The 18,665-nt window shown below is 41.3% G+C and overlaps 1 protein-coding gene across 1 annotated transcript in view; it reads left to right on the top strand.

The window, feature by feature from the left end:
- CCDC158 (coiled-coil domain containing 158) overlaps nucleotides 1-18,665 on the top strand; it is a 94,557-nt gene that overhangs the window by 1,256 nt on the left and 74,636 nt on the right. Inside the window, exons 2-3 of the mRNA XM_069092199.1 lie at nucleotides 5,432-5,471; nucleotides 14,720-14,840. Coding sequence (XP_068948300.1) covers nucleotides 14,774-14,840 — 67 coding nt within the window. The 5' untranslated portion in view covers nucleotides 5,432-5,471; nucleotides 14,720-14,773. The remainder of the gene's footprint in view (nucleotides 1-5,431; nucleotides 5,472-14,719; nucleotides 14,841-18,665) is intronic.

Here is an 18,665-nt window from a genome sequence, read left to right as displayed (position 1 = left end):
CCGCTCGCCGGCGGGGGGGGGCTTCGGGCGGGCGCCGGGCCTCTCCCCCCCCCCCCCCCCGGCGGCCCCCACGGGCCGGTCTTCCATGTTTTGTCCTCAGTTTTCTTTGCACTACATCCCCCCCTTCCCCCTTCCCACTCGTGATTCACTACGCAGTCTCTGCGAAGTTCGGGTCCGAAGAACTCCCCGATGAATTACGCGGTTCCCTGGTTCCCAGCACTTGGTCATTCCCAGGAGAGAGCCCCGATCGCACCTGGAGCCAGGCAGAGAAGGACACACCCAGGAGGGAGAAGGCTTTGGGGACCCCGGCGTGCCAGTTATATGGAAAAGAACAGAAAACATGAACAGGATGATGTAGTGCAAAGAAAACTGAGGACAGAAAGGGAACTTACGGTAGAAGGAGGAGGAGGCGTCACCCCCGCTGAACCCCGAAAGAAGAAAGTGTACATTCCACCTATGGAAGCTGGCTTCTCTAAACGTACTACACGCGGGGAATATCAGATTTGAGGAGTGCTTTGTCTTGAATTTGAAAAGTACATTGGCCAAAGATTGTTTATAGGATCTTAAGGGGATATGGAGAAAGGGGAGGCACTGAAGATTTTTGACCAGAGTCCAAGATGACAAGTGTGGCAAGTTTTGACAAGTCTGACTTGTGCCTTAGGAAGAACTAGTAGAATGGCCATTGGTTATCATTGCTACCTGACTGACCCACCTCCTTTTCAAATCACATTTTTAAGCCCATTTAAAAGCTCTGCCACCTTTTAGATAGGACCCATTTTAAACCACCTGTACCAACTTTTGGTGACCCCAGATTAGGTCACTTAGGAATTTTCAGTCTAGATTCCATTCCTTCCAAAAAATGGCTATCTACAGACTTTCTTTTTGAAATGACCTTTGTTCTTGGGGCCTTAGAAGTACTGACAGAATTTTTTGATCGGGCCAGTCGGTAAAAAATGAGATCAGTTACTTAGGAGAAAGTTAGTTTTGCCTGTGAAGGCTTGTTTCCCAAACAAATCCCCTGTATTTACATTGGCATCTCAGACTTTTGTAAACATTTAGTAGATTTGGTGTATACTAGGTGCTGCAGAAAATGACCCAGTGCCATTGAGCATGTTTTTGTTCTTCATTTTGAAGAGGACCAATCACTGGGGTGATATCCTGACTCGTGAGTGAATTGGATTTAAGTGAGGCAGAGTTGCACAGGATTGTCAGCTTCACTGTCTCTTCCAGAATCATCAAAGTCCAGTGGCAAGACAAAACTCAGGACAGCTGGTGACGGCCTGGGGTGCTGTAGCAGCAAGCACCCCAGCATCCCCAGGGTGGCTGACAACACAAGGTTCTTAGATCTGCTTTGTTAAAGGAAAGCAACTCAAAATTGGTTAACAAGCTTACTTTAATCAGTCAAATATGTACCGTTTACCTAGTTCAGGGGAAAAAGGTCAGCACCCCGAACTTCAGAGTATACAGACAGAAGTACAAGACAGAGAAACAGATCAAGCAGACAGGCTTCCAAACTGTCCAACCATTACATCCATACCAAATCACAGTTACCAGAGAGGGAAGCATCAACATCTGGGTTTTCAAAGCCAGGGGGCTCTCAACAGCTGCCCATAATCTCCTCTGGTCTAGTCACACAACACTTCTCAAAGTGAGCCCCAAAGCAAAGCCTCACATCAGGGATTATATAGCCTTCTCCTGGGTCAGAGAATGTAACCACCCTCTTGACCCACTGCCCAATCACACAGGATCAAGGTGTGGGCATTCCTGAAAACCAAGCCTTCTGCCACAGGCTCCATGTGAGCACATTCAGCCTATTAGGGGGTCAGAGTATATTTTCAAATCAAGGAAGTCTCTCAGAGTCTCTTAAGCCCATCAAAGGGCCTAGGGGCAGGGAAGATCTTTAAATTTACATTTCCATTACAGATGCATTGGATGACCTTGGTGTTTTTGATGTTTGACCAAGCTGTAAAGACCTCCACACTGCCTGCTTTAGCTGCCTTTAGGGCCATTTTAACAAATTATTGACATCTCCCTATTCCGCTGGGTGAAGTCTTCATATGTGTGGTGCAGACACCCCAACTCAGGATGTTTGAGGTTCCCGGGGACAGTATGGTCCACAGGATCAGGAAGAGTTGGACAGGTCTGGATAACAACAACAGTATGAGAAATGTTTACTCACCTAGGTCCAAGTCCAGATTCTTGGAGCACTCCCCTGGTGGTCTTTTACTTGGTCATCGAACTGTCTTAACCTTGTTAGTGAACCATCATGGCCTTTACATCTGGCCGGTAAGCTGTTCTGCATGTGCCTAATTGGGTCATCAGCTAATGCAGTGGTCACAAAACATTTTTTGGGTATGTACCCTTGTCACTGAGAAAATTTTGAGCAGCAACCCCTACCATAGACATATTTATTTATTTACAAATTGTTCTGCTCTCCTAATATATATTATAGAATATACATAAAAATAATTTCAAAAGACATGAGAGATGAAATAAAAATTTTTTAAATAACTTTAATTTTACTTAAGAAAGATACAAAACCTCTTGAAATATGCAAAACACCTTGTTATTCTCACTAAAACATAAATGCTCCTATTTTTTAGTCAGTTTAGTCAGAGCAATGTAACAATATGCTTAATTACTTTTGAAAGTCATTGTTTACCATTCTGTGAGCTAGCAGTTCAAATGTCTAGTTCAAAGTTTCATTTATTTCAGATTTTGGTTTTAATGACTCATAGCAGAAAATAAAAATTTGAGATGTAGCCCTTGTTGGAAGAAGTATCATTGGAGGTACTTACTAAATCATGATATCAGTTTTTCAATCCCATCTAACAAATGTGCAAATGTCTTCAGATTTGGCTAGTACATTTTTATCTTTCCTGACCTATCAGTAAATTGTTCTTGCAAGTTACTCAGAATCTGTTACATTTTTATATTTTTAGCATATGGATTCTTAATCCACTGAAACTCACTTGGATGATTTTTAAATAGCAAATTCTCTTTCCAAGTTGCTCCCCTGCCAGCTTCATGTCATATTTTTGAATTCCAGGCCTACTTCCAAATGGCATTCCTACTCTGGCCTCCTGGACTTCTGATTGGTGACCAGTCATTATAACTAAAGGGCAGCACTGGGCCTGGAGTCAGGAGTACCTGAGTTCAAATCTATCCTCTGACATTTACCTGCTGTGTGACCCTTGGCAAGTCACTTGACCCTGTTTGCCTCAGTTTCCTCATCTGAAAATGAGCTGGACACTCCAGTGTCTGCCAAAAAAAACTCCAAATGGGGTCATGAACAGTGGGACACGACTGATGGATACAGCAACAACATCATAACTCATCCCTAGCCAATCTACCATCCTCGGACTAATATGTTGCTTCATCCACATCCAACTGGGCACTCCTGCTATGGTTCTCCAGCTTCTGATCAGTGATTGTTTATCACAACTAGCCAAAGCCAGACTCTCCAGCTCTCAGGTTGTCTTTATGCCTCTCTGCTGTGCTTCATCTATAAGGGCCTCTAACCCCCTCTCTCTTCCTCTTCTGCTCCTGGGCCTTTGGGATGCACTATGCAGCCATTCCTGGAAAGTACATGTCAGTTGGTTACCATCCCTGTGTCATTCCTGACCATAGTGCCCCTCCCTGCCCACCACTTATGTCATCCCCTGTTAGAGTGTAGGCTCCTGGAGGATGGACTCAGCCTCTATATTTTTTTATTTATGTGTCTAGTACTTAGCACAGTGCATGATACTTAATAAGTCCTTAAATACTTTTAATTCATATTAAGTATTCAAATATCATGATTTTTATAGGAGCACACATTTTTTGGCAGCAAAAAACCCCTATTTTAAAAATATCTCATCATGATGGCTTTACTGCACCCAGTTAATATTACAAACCATAGTATATGCTTGAGTAAGGTTTGTTGATAATGACAATGGCTATACATTAATATTTAAAGGTTTCCTTGCTCATTTTGAATTTTTTCGATCAACTCGGATCTGATTAGTTTGTCATTGTTTTTACTTTGTAATTTGGCTGATGAGCTCATGTTAGGAGTAGAATTGCTGGCGTTGCCTTTTTTTGTTGTTTGCTTGTGCTAACATTAATATTTTTAATTCAAGGCCCTTTTTTCAGGAGTCTTTTAATTATCTGTCCATTCTGGAAAGGTTAGTTTAGTTACAAGTAAATAATATGTCTAAGTCTATTTAATCGGGCAACCATAAACTGCAGTACGTCATCATGTACTTAAGGGAAGAGAACAAGTCAGGTCAAGCCCTCGTCAACGTGAGATTCCAAGTCTTCTCTCCGTATATCTTGGACACTACATGTGATACGTTCCTGTCTGAGATATGGCTATGTTCAATAGTAGTAAAGCTTTATTTAAAAAGTTCTTTGAGAAAATAAATATAAAGGTTCTAATGTTTTTCTTTTGTATCCTAATGTATCTTTTTGCTTACACTTTGGAGACTACAGGTCTGGTTCATAGCTGTCCATCTTTTCCATTAGAATGGAATAGGACACTGTTAAAATCTGGTTGAACTAGACCTACCCTGTCTATTTCCTTGATTCCTTTCCTTGAAGTCTACCAGCCTTGTCAAACATGGACATGATCACTCCTCTTTTTAACAGATATTAATTTACCTAGGGTCTCACTGGCCAATGATTTTCTCTTTTTTGGTAATTGAGGTGCTATTTGACCTTTCATTATATGACACCTCTTCTATTTTCCAATATCTTTTCCTAATCACTGATAGTGACTTAATGATCACACCTGTCACTTCCTTCTCCACTCTGGGATGTATTTTCTCTGGGTCTGGTGACTAGCCATCCCCTTACTTGGATTTCAGTTCCCTATTGGCCATTTTCTTCTGTCCTTTCCACTTCAAATAACCTCCTCTTCAGCAGGGAAAACAAGAAAAGATAAAAGTCACACACAGATACTAGATAGACTAAGATGAGGTCTTTGGCTCATTGATGCAAATGAGGAGGTTTGGAATACCAGTCACTACTTTGCCTAATTTAGGCAAGATAAATGCTGGGGGAAACCACAGATAATGAAATTATACCAAAGTAACACAAAGATATCTCAAGTACTATGGTAAGTAAGGGCTCTGGATTTGGACCTGCATCTCACCATGGCTCTGGCACCTTGAGTAAGTCCCTTACACCATCAAGTGGCTTCTGTTGTTTTATCTGTTGCATGGGAATGATAATAATTGGCCAGGGTTGCTGTGGAATTGTAATGAGAAAATAAATATATTTTGAAAACTTCTTTGAAAATCTTAAAATAAAAACATGTAAGAAATTTTTGTCACTATTGGAATTTTTCAGTATTGTCTTTTTAGTATTGATTGGACCCATTTGCAGAATAATATTTATGATGGAATGAAAAAAAAATGAAATGTCTAAAAGATTTACTTTATTTTCACAGGTGTTACTAGAATAAGTGAAAAGAATCTCCAAGAATTAAGGTATTATTACTGTGCTATCTCTCACTTTAAATATACTTGTCTTAGAGAATTGTGAAGCTATACAATTGTAAGAATTATTTTTACCAAATGTGAAGTCATTTTGTAGAATTTGTCATTTTAAGGATAAAGTATTTTATATTCTCTAGCATCATCTGCTTCTGAAGTGTTCCACCTACAGTCTACTTGGCTTTCCTACTCCCATGAGTCTGGGATTTCATCAGTGCAGGTACTCACTTGAGTGGACCAGATCACAGCCCATCCTATGTCAGTCTCACCCAGAGCCGCCAGAAGATTGAGCGCACAGGTCTGCTCAGTGCTCTAGGGGATGTTCTTTGCCTTCTGTTGACGTTGTGCAGATGCCAGGCACACTGGTTGTCTATCAGTAAAACCTTGGTGCTAGAGTTACAGAGAATAAGACAGTGCCAGCCCTCAGAGAGCTTAGGTTCTATGGAGGATATAGTATGGACTCATGGAAGTATATACGAGTGAATATAGAGCAGTTTGGGAGAAGGTGCTTCCACCTGGGGGACTGGCGAGGTCTTAAATAGAAAGTGGCATTGGAGTTAATTCTGAAGGAAACTCGGGTTTTAGGAGGCAGAGGAGAAGAGGGAGCCCCTGTCGCCATGGTGACAGCCCACGATGGCATATATGAGGAACAGCAAGAAGGCCAATCTGGCCCAAAGAGAATGTGAAGGGGAGGAGTGCATGGCAAAGTAGTTTGGAAGCAGATAGTAAAAGCTTTTAGATGCGAAACAGGAATTTTGGATCCTGGAGGGAGCCCATGGAGTGCTTTGAGCAAAGAAGAGTCACAGATTGATGCTTTTGAGGCAGCTGTGGAGGATGCGTTGGCTAGGGAGGCAGGTGAGAGGTGATAAAGGGCCTGAATTCTGGTCACATGACCAGCCCATCTTATTTTCCAGGTATATTACTTCTATGTGATTCCTCATTTGTAACATGTGACAGCTTGCTCATGTTCAACACAACATGCATTTCTTCGTTGCCCTTTGGGTATTCCTCAGCATCAGTTCTTTGGAGAAAGCCAGATTCCACCATAGACCCCCCCGGGAGAACATGGTATTGAGAGTTGTTCTGTTGTTTTAGAGGGCTGCTTGTTTAGGTCAGTAAGAAAAGAACACGGCACATTTTTCCCACGGCAGTCCAACCTGCTTTTCTCCCATTCATTTCTGGGATCTAGTTCGTTATTTGAAGGGTCTATTCCAGGGGATAGATTAGGGATCTCATCTAGCATCCAGGCCTTGCTGCAGTTAGCAGTACTGTATATCAACATAAATATATGGATGAATTGGGCATCTCTGAGAATCTCCTTTGGGTCTGGACTTTGCTCTGGAGCTCCTCAGTAGCAATGACAAGCATGGTCGTGTGTGTGTGTGTCCGTGTGTGTGTGTGTGTGTGTGTTTGTGCATGTGTGCCTGTGTGTGTGCATGCTTGTTGGAATCAGAGTGTCATTAAACAGAGTCAAATCTCTTCTCTCAAGATAGATGATTGAGAGGAGGTCCATTAAGATAATATTTTGTTTATCAAGTTAAATGTTTTTTTTTTCCAAATGCTTTATTAACTTCTGATTTACATCATTCATTTCCGCCAGATTTTGAGTTACAAATTTTCTCCCCGTTTTTCCCCTACCCACCGCCCCAAAACAGAAGTCCCACAGGATATCCCCTCCTCCATTCTGCTCTCTCCCATATTTTCTCCCATACCCCTTTCAACTTTACCAGTGGATCTCTATGCCCCAGTGCCTGTATATCTTATTTCCCAATTACATGTGAAATAGTATTAATAATAGTATACACACACACACACACACACACACACACACATATATATATATATATATATATATATATAAATAACTATTTCATTTTAAAACTTTGAATTCCAGATTCATTCCCTTCTTCCCTTGTCTCCCATGCTTACTGGGAAGATAAGCAGTTCAGTATAGGTTGTACATGTGTAGCTAATGCAGAACAATAACATAGCAGATATATTGTAAAAGACTGACTATATTTCCCTCCCTCCTATCCCACCTCCCACTTGTTCTATTCTCTACTTTGATCCTGTCCCTTTTCAAAAGTGGGTGCTCCCTCCCCCAGCCTGCCTTCCCTTCCATCATCCTTCCTCTCACCCGCTTCGCCCATACTCTACTGGAGGGTGAGATACCCTATTTAGTGTGTATTTCATTCCCTCCTCAAGCCAAATTCAATGGGAATAAAGTTGACCCATTCCCTTTTGCCCTCCTATTCTTCCCCTCCATTATAACCATTTTCCCTTGCCTCTTCTATATGAGATAGTTTACCCCATTCTGTCTCTCCCCATCTCCTCTCATTATATTCCTCTCTCACCTCTTAATTTCACCTTTTAAGTATCATCCCTTCCTGTTAAATTGGTCCTGTGCCCTCTATCTATGTATATCTGTAAACATATATATACACATTCACATATGTATTCATATGCCCATATACCCTCATATATATATATATTTCTATTCCCTTTAACTACTGAGAAAAGTTTCATCAGTTACAATTATTGCTTTTCCATGTAATTTGGAGAGTCATATTCTGTTTTTTGTGACATTTTTCTAACTTCTCATCCTGTGTCACTGATGTTGAAATATAAGTTATAATTTATCGTCATGTTGGTCATTAAAAAAATGCTTTTCATGAGCAGTATAGTACAAGCTGATTACATATTCCATGAAATTAAGTTTCTTGTTACCTTTGGACCCAGGATACCAATTTGGGACCAATTTCACAGCTGTTATTTGCCCTCTCTAAGGAGAACCTGTGCCGCCCTCTTTTAATTTGGGTGCAACTCTTATCTTTGGATTTCATAACAAGAATGTCAATATTGATACAGTTCAGTTTCTCTAGCAGTACATTCCCCAGTAGTGTTTATCATCGGACAAGAACCTCATATTTATAGTGCCAACAATTTAATATATATAGGCAGCTAAAAGCTGTATGATTCTTAGCATCCTTTCTCCCCCTCCTCCCATCCCCTTTGCCAATTCTACTCTTGCAGAAGGGGTATGTATAGGGCCCTTTGAGTTTATATTTGTAGTTAATGGGTTGCCATGATCAAAGAATTCATTACCTACTAGCCAGCCTAGTGATGAAGAATCTGTCTGTACTAGTCTGATCTTCAGAGAAAAGCGTCTGTTGTCAATGGTAGTTTGGTCATACCTACCAAAGCCTGTACCAGGGGTGAGGAGCCTATAGGCTCAAGGCCACATGCAGCCTTCTAGGTCCTTGCATACAGCCTTTTGACTGAATCCAAGTTTTGCAGAACAGACCCTTTTATTAAGAGGATTTGTTCTGTGGAGTTTGTATTCAGTCATTGAGGAACTAAAGGACCACGTGTAGTTTTGAGGCCAAAGGCTCCCCACCCCTTCTCTTGGCCTTTGGTTACCTCTGGTCACTGCTGTAATATTATGAGGCATCAGATAAAGGCTTTGTTATTCAAACAAGCAAATTAATCAGCTTTTTGGATACAAATATCTTCTAACCCACAATTATCTAGCTATTTATTTAAAATCCTCACACTTTATTATAACCTATAAATCAGATTTAAACTGAAGCCATTATCTACATGTAACATCCTTTTTGGGCCCACATGTGACTTCCCTCACGCTCACACAGAGGGACAATTGTTGTTAGGTATCTGGGTTGTTCCTTGTGGCTAAACTTTTTTAAAACCACACATGGGTGCCCACTGATGTGCTTTCCATTAGAATCATCCATTAGGCAACATTAGCAAAGGCATTTACTCAGATGGTGTAACCAGAACAGCACCTAAAACACTTGTAAATTTGGGGCATGCCCTCAGTTGTTGGCATCTACCAGACACGTTCTAAAATGCTTCATTAAATAATATGTTGCTGCCCTCTTCTTTAGGTAATCACCTTCTTTCCAGATTATCCCCTCTCTACTATACCTTGTGCTATAATGAAGAGGAAGCAGGACCATACTGGACTTGGAGCCCCCTAACCTGAGTTCTAGGAGGTCTAGATCTGACATTGTGCTAGTGACTTTGCCTCAAAATTTGAGTTTCTAATTTATAAAATTATTCCTCATGAGGGTTGTGATAATTTCTATATAAATATGAACTGATGTTGCCAATTTCCATTCAATGGAATCGAATGATTAAATTTTTGCAAAATTCTTAGTTTCTTGGCAAAGCAAATTTGCCTTGGGCTGAAGGTGTCCTTAGACTACAACCGCTATTTTTTTCTACCCTCTTTCAGACTCAGTTCCACCTCTGTTTAGATTGCTGTCAGCTTCTGTTTCAGTTAACTTCCTTACCTCAAAGACTAATTTAAAAGAAAGGAACCTAGGTGAGTTAGTACCTGGTTTTTTTTTTTTCCAAATGCTTTATTAACTTCTGATTTACATCATTCATTTCTGCCAGATTTTGAGTTACAAATTTTCTCCCTGTTTTTCCCCTACCCACTGCCCCAAAATAGTGGTCCTACAGGTTATCCCCTCCTCCAATCTCCTCTCTCCCATATCTTCTCCCATACCCCCTTCAAATTTTCCAGTAGGGCATGTTGGATCTCTATGCCCCAGTGCCTGTATATCTTATTTCCCAATTACATGTAAAGTAGTATTAATAATAGTATATATATATATATGTATATGTATTTTTTTTAACATTTGATTTTAAAACTTTGAATTCAGATTGATTCCCTTCCTCCCTTGTCATACACCCTTACTGGGTAGATAAGCAATTCAGTATAGGTTGTACATGTTCAGCTAATGCAAAACATTGCCATAGTATATATATTGTAAAAGACTGACTATATTTCCCTCCCTCCTATCCCACCTCCCACTTGTTCCATTCTCTACTTTGATCCTGTCCCTTTTCAAAAGTGGGTGCTTCCAACTTCCCTCTCCCCCAGCCTGCTCTCCCTCACATCATCCCCCCTCTCATCCCCTTCCCCCCTACTCTCCTGTAGGGTGAGATACTCTATTTAGTGTGTATGTCATTCCTTCCCTGAGCCAAATTCAATGAGAATAAGGTTGACCCATTCCCTTTTGCCTTCCTATTCTTCCCCTCCATTGTAACCATTTTCCCTTGCCTCTTCTATATGAGATTGTTTACCCCATTGTCTATCCCCATCTCTTCACATTATATTCCTCTCTCACCCTCTTAATTTCACCTTTTAAGTATCATCCCTTCCTATTAAATTAGTCCCGGGTCCTCTATCTATGTATACCTGTAAACATATATACACACGTTCACATATGTATTCATATGCCCATATACCCTCCAATATAGACACACACACACACACACACACACACACACACACACACATATATATATATATATATTTCTATTCCCTTCAACTATTTTCATAAAGAGTAAAGTTTCATCAGTTACAATTATCGTTTTTCCATGTAGGAATGTAAATAGTTCAACTTGGATAAGTGGCTTATGATTTCTTTTCCCTGTTTACCTTCTTATGCTTCTCTTGATTCTTGTAACTGAATGTCAAATTTTCTATTCAACTCTGGTTTTTTCATCAAGAATACTTGAAAGTGGGGCGGCCAGGTAGCACAGCGAGTAAGAGCACCGGCTCCAGTGTTGAGAAGACCTGGAGATCGAATCCCGGGCTCAGACACTTAGCTCCCACCCAGAAACACCTGGCCGTGTAATCTTGAGCAAGTTACTTAACCCCGATTGCTTAGGGGCGGCCAGGTGGCTCAGCGAGTAAGAGCACCGGCTCCAGTGTCGGGATGACCTGGATCAAATCCGGGCTCAGATACTCAGCACCACACCCAGAAATAACTGGCCGTGTAACCTTGAGCAAGTTACTTAACCCCGATTGCTTATTAAAAAAAAAAAAGAATACTTGAAAGTCCTCTATTCCACTGAATGACCATATTTTCCCCTAAAACATGATACTCACTTTTGCTGAGTAGGTGATTCTTGGTTTTAATCCCAAATCCTTTGACCTCTGGAATATCATATTCCATGCTCTTCAATCCCGCAGTATAGAAGCTGCCAGATCCTGGGTTATCCTGATTGTGTTTCCACAGTATTCAAATTGTTTCTTCCTGGCTGCTTGTAATTTTCTCTCCTTGATCTGGGAATTCCAGAACCTAGCTATAATATTCCTAGGTGTTTTCTTTTTGGAATCTTTTTCAGGAGGTGATTGGTGGATTCTTTCAACCTCTATTTTGTCCTCTGGTTCTAAAACATCAGGGCAGTTTTCCTTGAGAATTTCTTGGAGGATGATTTCTAGGTTCTTTCTTTGATCATGGCTTTCAGGTAGTCCAATAATTTTTAAATTATCTCTCCTGGATCTATTTTCCAGGTCAGTGGTTTTTCTCATGAGATATTTCACATTGCCTTCTATTCTTTCATTTGTTTGGATCTGTTTAACAGCATCTTGATTTCTCATAAAGTCACTAGCTTCCCTTTGCTCCAATCTAATTGTGAAGGAATGATTCTCCTCAGTGAGCTTTTGAGATTCTTTTTCCTTCTGGCAATTTTGGCTTTTTAAGTCATTCTTCTCCTCATTGCCTTTTTGAGCCTCCTTTGCCATTTGAGTCAGTCTGTTTTTAAGGTATTATTTTCCTCAGTCAGGCTGTTGACTCTCATTTCATAATTTTCTTGCATCATTCTCATTTCTCTTCCCCATTTTTCCTCCACTTCTCTTATCTGCTTCTTCAGGTCCTCTATGGCCTGTAACCAGCTTGTATTTTAAGTTTTTGGTGCAGAAGTTCTGACTTCACTGTCTTCCTCCTGTTCCATGCTTTGCTCCTTTTTGTCCCCCAAATAGGAGTCTAATGTTGGAATCTTCTGTCTGCTTTGTTTCCTTTTCCTGATCATGTTGCCCCTCAGTCACTTGACCCCTGGGCTTTTTGCCACAGTAGGACTCTGCCACCAGACAGGGGAGCTTCGTCCCAATTGCTTGGGTCTTCTCAGCTGCTGGAGGTATTAGATGGGTGCCCTCTCTGAGGTCTCCACACGCTCTGGCAAGTTGGACACACACCCCAGGACCACCACCCTAGACCGCATGCCAGATCCAAGCAGGGTAAAGCAAGAGTAATTACTGCTAAGACTGGTGGCTTGGTTCCCCTACACTCTGCAGTCAGGAGCTGAAGCTGCCATGTGGCAGCTGCTGTTGCACTGCCACGGAGCCTCAGCAGCTTCTCACCTTGGGGGCAAAGGCTGACAGCACTCCCAACTACTGGATCCCAAAGTAAGTCCACATTGTACTGACCTCTCACTTTGTCCTTAGCATCTGTGTGTTGATAAATCTGGAAACGGCCGCAGCTGCTGCTGATCTGCAGTCCCTCCAAGTGGTGGTTGGTCAGGCCCACCCTGGGGCTAAAACCTCGAGCTCAGGGCTGGGTCTCCTTGGCTCCCAGAGCGCCATGCTGGCTGATTCTTGCCAGCCTGCTGGGCTGTTGTCAGCAGGAGGTCAGCTTCTCTGTGTCATTTTGTGGGTTCTGTAGCTCCAAAGTTTGTTCAGAGTCCCCTTTTATGTGAATTGGGGGAAGTGGAAGCTGGAGCCCCGTGGAATACCTGTTTCATTCTCCTCCATCTTGACCAAGTTAGTACCTGTTTTGTCGGAGGTTGCCAGTTTTTGACCATGCCTATCTTACTCATTCTGTATTGAGCCAAATCCTGTTGGTTATGGAGGCACATAGTACCACAATAATTCTTAGATTTATTTATGGCCTTAGAACCTGAAGATCATCCATGTGCATGTAGGTTTAGAGTTCCAAGGGCCCTGATCAGAGGTTCGGCTCCCTCACATTACAGATAGGAAATTGAGGCCTAGAAAGGCTAGATAACTTGAAGATGACCACACAGGTGATAAGGTACAGATCTGGGATTTGACTGTAAATCCATTGCTTTTCCTCTCATACCATAAGAATCTCAGAGCACCTGATCTGATGAAATATTTGAGCCAATTGCATATACTGTGATGCAGTATCTTCCTCTGTTTAATTGAAAACTTTCACGCCAGTCTATTCCATTAGAACACTGAAGTTGCCTAGCAGTGTTGGCAAACATACCACTTAGAATCCTTAAGGAAGTGTCTCTCTGCTTGCTGTTTATTTTCCAAAATGATAACCCTTAGACACATTAAGGTAGAACTTGTCAAATTTAAGTTTTGACAGACTACATAGACTTCAGTGGACAAAAGTGGAAAGTGGTGAGTGAAATAAAGGCAAATCCTCAGTAACATTATTTATAGTTGATAGGTTGGCTAGTCAAATCACTTTCTTTCAATATTTTGAGCTTTGAGACCCTAATAACATTTAACTTGATTTTAAATTTAATCTCAGCTCCTATGTTACACATTTTGGGTGCTTGAATTCTCAACTAGCCTGAAACTAAAAAATTGATGACTGGCTGTAGATCTCTATTGGACATTCAAGATACACTCCCTAAGCTTAAATTATTTGGAAGAATAATTTTATTGTTTTCTTATTATGTCAAAGCCCAAAGCTTGTCTGACCTATGTCCCCAAACTACCTGTCTTTTGCAAATATATTTCAGTTTTTCTTCAATAAGTAAGGCTTTAAATTGTTTATGCCCTGTGACTGATTATGCATGAATAGCCAAATTTCTGATCAGGCCCAGACTTGCTGAGTTAGGGGATATTTTAGGCAAAGCAGATTTTTTTTTTGTTTGTGTGTTTGGTTTTCTCTTTTTGCTTAAATTAATCATGTAATTTCCAGAGCTCTTCCTTTTGCCAATTGAGAGTAGGTCAAAATCAGTCACTTAGTGTTAAAATCCTGAATGTTATACCTAGATTGGATCCTATCTATTCCTTAGGCACCCTGGCCTGTGTTATCTTAACTTAAGAGTACTGGTTTAATCTAAATAAATATTTAGTTATTTTTTGGATTCCTATTTTGCTGATCTTGGCTTTGTAAGTAGTTTTTCTTTCCATTGTTTGAAAATCAGAGAACTGGGAAGGAGAAGGCTTTGCCCAGAACAGTTAGAGAATCCAGACACTTGTTACTAGTAGTAAGCAGTCAGAGCGCAGAGCACTGGTGGTGTTCCCTGTTGATTGTTGCTTTGGGGAAACCATTGGGTAAAACCCGTCATTATTAGAGCTGCTAAAAATGTCCATCCTGAACAAGGAATCTTGTTCTCTTAATACTAAGTAATAGTAGCATAGAAATATTTTAAATGAAGATTGAATTTGGCACAATAAAATGAGTGAACATCTGAACAAAGGCCTATTCCCTCGGTTTTCCTAGATTAGAGCTAATAAGACAAACTCAGAAGACACTGCAGGAAGAGCTATTATCAGCATGGAAGCAAAAGGGCATGAAGCAAATCAGGAAGATGCATCGTTGAGTGGCATGAGATCATGTGGAAGTAAGCAAGCTATACTTGGAAAATAATATTCAAATGATGCAAGTCCCAACCCAACTGCTGTTTAAGTGAAATAGCTTGGTCACATTACTGCATTAATCTGTAGACAGATGGGCTGATTGTTTTGTCTAACTGGGATTCTGTTTTCTAATACATTTTAAGTATTTATTCATCCTTTGTTGAGTTTTAAATTGTTTCCTTTATCTTTGATGTTTTAAAATGGAGGCAGTAAGCATTTATTAAGCGCCTGCTGTGCACCAGGCACTAGGCTAAGCACTGGGGTTATGAAGAAAGGGAACAGCACAGCCCCTGGCCTTGAGGAGCTCACAGTGTCCAGGGGGAGACGATGAGCAAACCACAAGCCTGTGTCAGGGCGGTGACAGTGTCCCCAGAGAGGAGGGAAGCGCACTGGACAGATGTCCAAGGGCAACCCCAATAGGCCTTGGCAACAGACTGGACACTCTCATTGGGAAGATGAAGGCATGAGGGCCTTGGGAGGCTGGCAGTGCTCTTGATAGCAATAGGGGGGAGGGTTTAGAGAAAGAGAATGAATTCATTTTGGAACTTGCTGAGCTTAGGATACCTATAGGCCATCCAGTTCAAACTGTCCAAAAGGCAGGTGGAGATGAGCAGAGAGCTTAGGGCGAGTGGGTTTGAGATTCCTCAGCATAAAGATCATTGAATGCATGGGAGTTGCTGAGATCACCCAGTGAATAGTATAGAAGGAGAAGAGAAGAGGGCCCAGGACAGAGCCCACGGTTTGTGGGTGTGATGTGGGTGCAGCTTCAGTGAAGGAAGATTACAGAGTGGCCGGACAGTGAGGAGGAGAAGTGGGAGAGAGCAGTGTCCTAAGACCTGGGTCAGAGAGAAGGCCTGGGAGAAGAGGGAAGGGTCAGCAGGGTTCTGTCAAGCTCCTTGTGACCCGAAGGCGGGAGCAAGAGAAGTGGGGTGGTCACAACAGGCTGCAGAGTGGTTAGCGCTCCCTGCTCTGGATGATGGAAACTGCCCGAGAGAGGAATGAGAGATGAAACTTTGGAAGACGCCCCTGAGCCCTACGCGCCTCATTCTTCAGGGTTCTCCTTTAGTTTGGGGGGGTTCTCCTGCTGGTGTTTAAGGTTATGGTTGTCAGCTCTGCATTTTGCTCCATCTATTTCTCTTGTAGAATCCCTCCAGTTGCTTTTGCATGTACAACTTTGATTGTAGTTTCTTACCTAGTTTCTTCCCCTCCCACTCACCTGCCATTTCCCAAGTTCTTGACATTTAAGAGGTAGTTTAGTGTCATAGATTTGGAACTAGAAGGGCCCTTAAGAGACCATTGAGTCCACCTCTTCACTGTATAGATGAAGAGTTTCTCATGATTTTCCTTCTTTGCCTCTTTGACTTTCCTTTTCCTGAGTAATACCCATTTATGATGCCCTTTCCCAATAAGTATATATTTATTTACTTTTCCCTCTTCTATTTCTTTTCCCATCTCATCTATTTTGAATTCTTTTCCTGTTCATGGACTCTATGTCCACATATTCCTTCCTTATTCTCTCTGTCTCTCATGAAAGGTAGGTCTTGTGAAAGGCAAAAAGTTGAGCTCCTTGTTCTATCTCATTCCCAACTTAGTATGTGTATAGATATTAACCTTATTCTTCTTTTCCCTTGTTTTTGTGTGGCCTGTTGTGCCTTATTCCTAGAAACTCCAGTTCGTGAAGGAGAAAGTGTGGCCTGGTGGGAGTCTCTCTACATCCTGAGCCATGAGGCACAGTCCTATCCCCAGACTTTACCATCAGCAGGCCAGTATATACTACTTCTGGATCTGTGTTCTCCCTTCCACCCAGGATTTTGAGAACCCCTTAGGTCTCCCACATATTTCTGTTTCTTGGGGGTAGAATTTAGTTATAGGAAGCGTGACCATGGCTTGGAGAAGGTGGCCCTTTAAGGTGCTTATTCCTCAGGTGAAATGTGTTATGATGTTATATCATTTTTCTTCTGCCAAATCTTGGGAATGTGCTTCAGTGGAACCCACATTGTTTTCCTTCTAGGATGAGGCTCACTCCCCACCACCCTCAGCCTCATTCCTCCCCTATACTTATCCCCCTTTCCAGCAGACTTTCATGCTTGTTGGAGACTAAATAGGTTACTGTCCCCTTTTCTGTTTACATCAGGCTAGGTGGGAATGCATTTTTGTCTCTTCCCCCTTTGTCCTCATTCAGTTAACTTCTCTGTGATCCTTTCCCCCTCCTTCCTAACAAATGTTGACTTACTTATAGGCCAATAGAAATTTTAGTTTACAGAATATTAATTGAAATATTGTTCCTTCCCTTCTCCTGACTCACTAAAGTCTGACTTATATACTTTTGTCCCTTGATGATCTTGTTTTTTTTAACCATTGATCAAAAAAAAATTTAATATCAAAACATTTTTTATGGCTAACTTTGTCTTGCCTGTGAAACACAAGACAATTGATGACATTGGTTAGGCTATTCTTGATAATTGTGTTTACTTACTGTTCCTGTGTTTCTCATGTTTTATGTGTTTGCAAGTTGAATGTTGTGCTCACCTCTGGTTTCTTTCAGAGCAATGTCTTAGATGGTTCTCTTGTTGAAAATCCATCTTTCTTGATGATTAGGCTGTTTTGCAGGCTGTTATTTTGTGGTGCATCCCTTTCTAGTCTTTTTCCTGTATCATTTCCCAATCTTTTCTTTGCTTTCTCATAGGTGTGGAATATTAGAATTGATATGCCTTCCTGTTTGCAAAATCTGTTGTTTGGAATGGAAATTCTGAACTTTAATTACATTTAACCTTGGAGTTTTAACTTCTTTTTATTGGTGATTTGTAGATTCTATTGATCAGTAATAGCTATTAGTTTTTAAACTAATGAGCAATTTGTGTGTATGATTTCTTGCAGTTTGGTCTGAAGGCATTTAAAATTTACAGCGTTTTTTTTTTCTGAAAGACCTAAGATCTTTCCATTATTTCTAAATGCCCTGTCTTTAAGGTCGGACACCTTAACTTGTATGCAATATATCTATCTATATCTGTTTTTTTAGAATTGTATTTGTTCCTGTTCAGCCAAATTTTCTTCAGTTTCAGAAGGTATTGAAAATTTTTAAGCAGAGGAGCAAAATGACCAGGTCTCTAAGTAAGAAAGGTTATCATAGTAGTAGTCTGAAGAAAAGAGGGCAGCAGGTTGGCGCAGGGGATAGAAGACCAGGTCTCCTGAGTTCAAATCTGACCTCAGACACTAGGTGTATGACTTGGGGCAAGTCAACTCAGTGTGCCTCAGTTTCCTCATCTCTAAAATGAGCTTTTGAATAAAATGACAAAGCATTGCAGTATCTTTGTCTAGAAAATCTCAGATAGGGTCACAAAGAGTCAGCCAGGACTGAAACAACTGAACAAAAGCATGAAGGCTACATAGAAGAGAAAAGAGGGTGGAATTGGGGGCATGTGTTAGGAGGCTCTAGAAGTAGTTCAGGGCCTGTATCAGGGTGGTGGCAGTAAGGAGAGAGACTAGAAGAGTCATAGAAAAGAAGTTCCCCAAAGACAGGGAATATTTCCTTTTTGTCTTTGTACATAGTAGTCACTTAATAAATGCTTTTTAAATGGATGAAAAAGCTTCAGAGAAGTCAAGGAAGATAAGAATTGAGAAAAGGCCATTTATAATCTTAGAGCCACTTCAGTAGGAGGGTGAAGGGTGGACACCTGATTACAAGGGATTAAGGAGAACGTGGGGGGGAGGGGTGTTTTAAAGGGAGGAAAAAGCTGGGGAGAGAGGGAAGGGGGGGGGGGGAAGGAGAGGGGGGGGGACAGGAGAGAGGAAGGCGAGGGGGAGGGAGG

The sequence above is a fragment of the Petaurus breviceps genome, unplaced genomic scaffold (assembly GCF_028583685.1).
Source record: "Petaurus breviceps papuanus isolate PSGF00001 unplaced genomic scaffold, PetGlider_PUasm1.0 126, whole genome shotgun sequence".
NCBI classification, from domain to species: Eukaryota; Metazoa; Chordata; class Mammalia; order Diprotodontia; family Petauridae; genus Petaurus; species Petaurus breviceps.
This window is presented reverse-complemented; position numbering and strand designations above follow the sequence as displayed.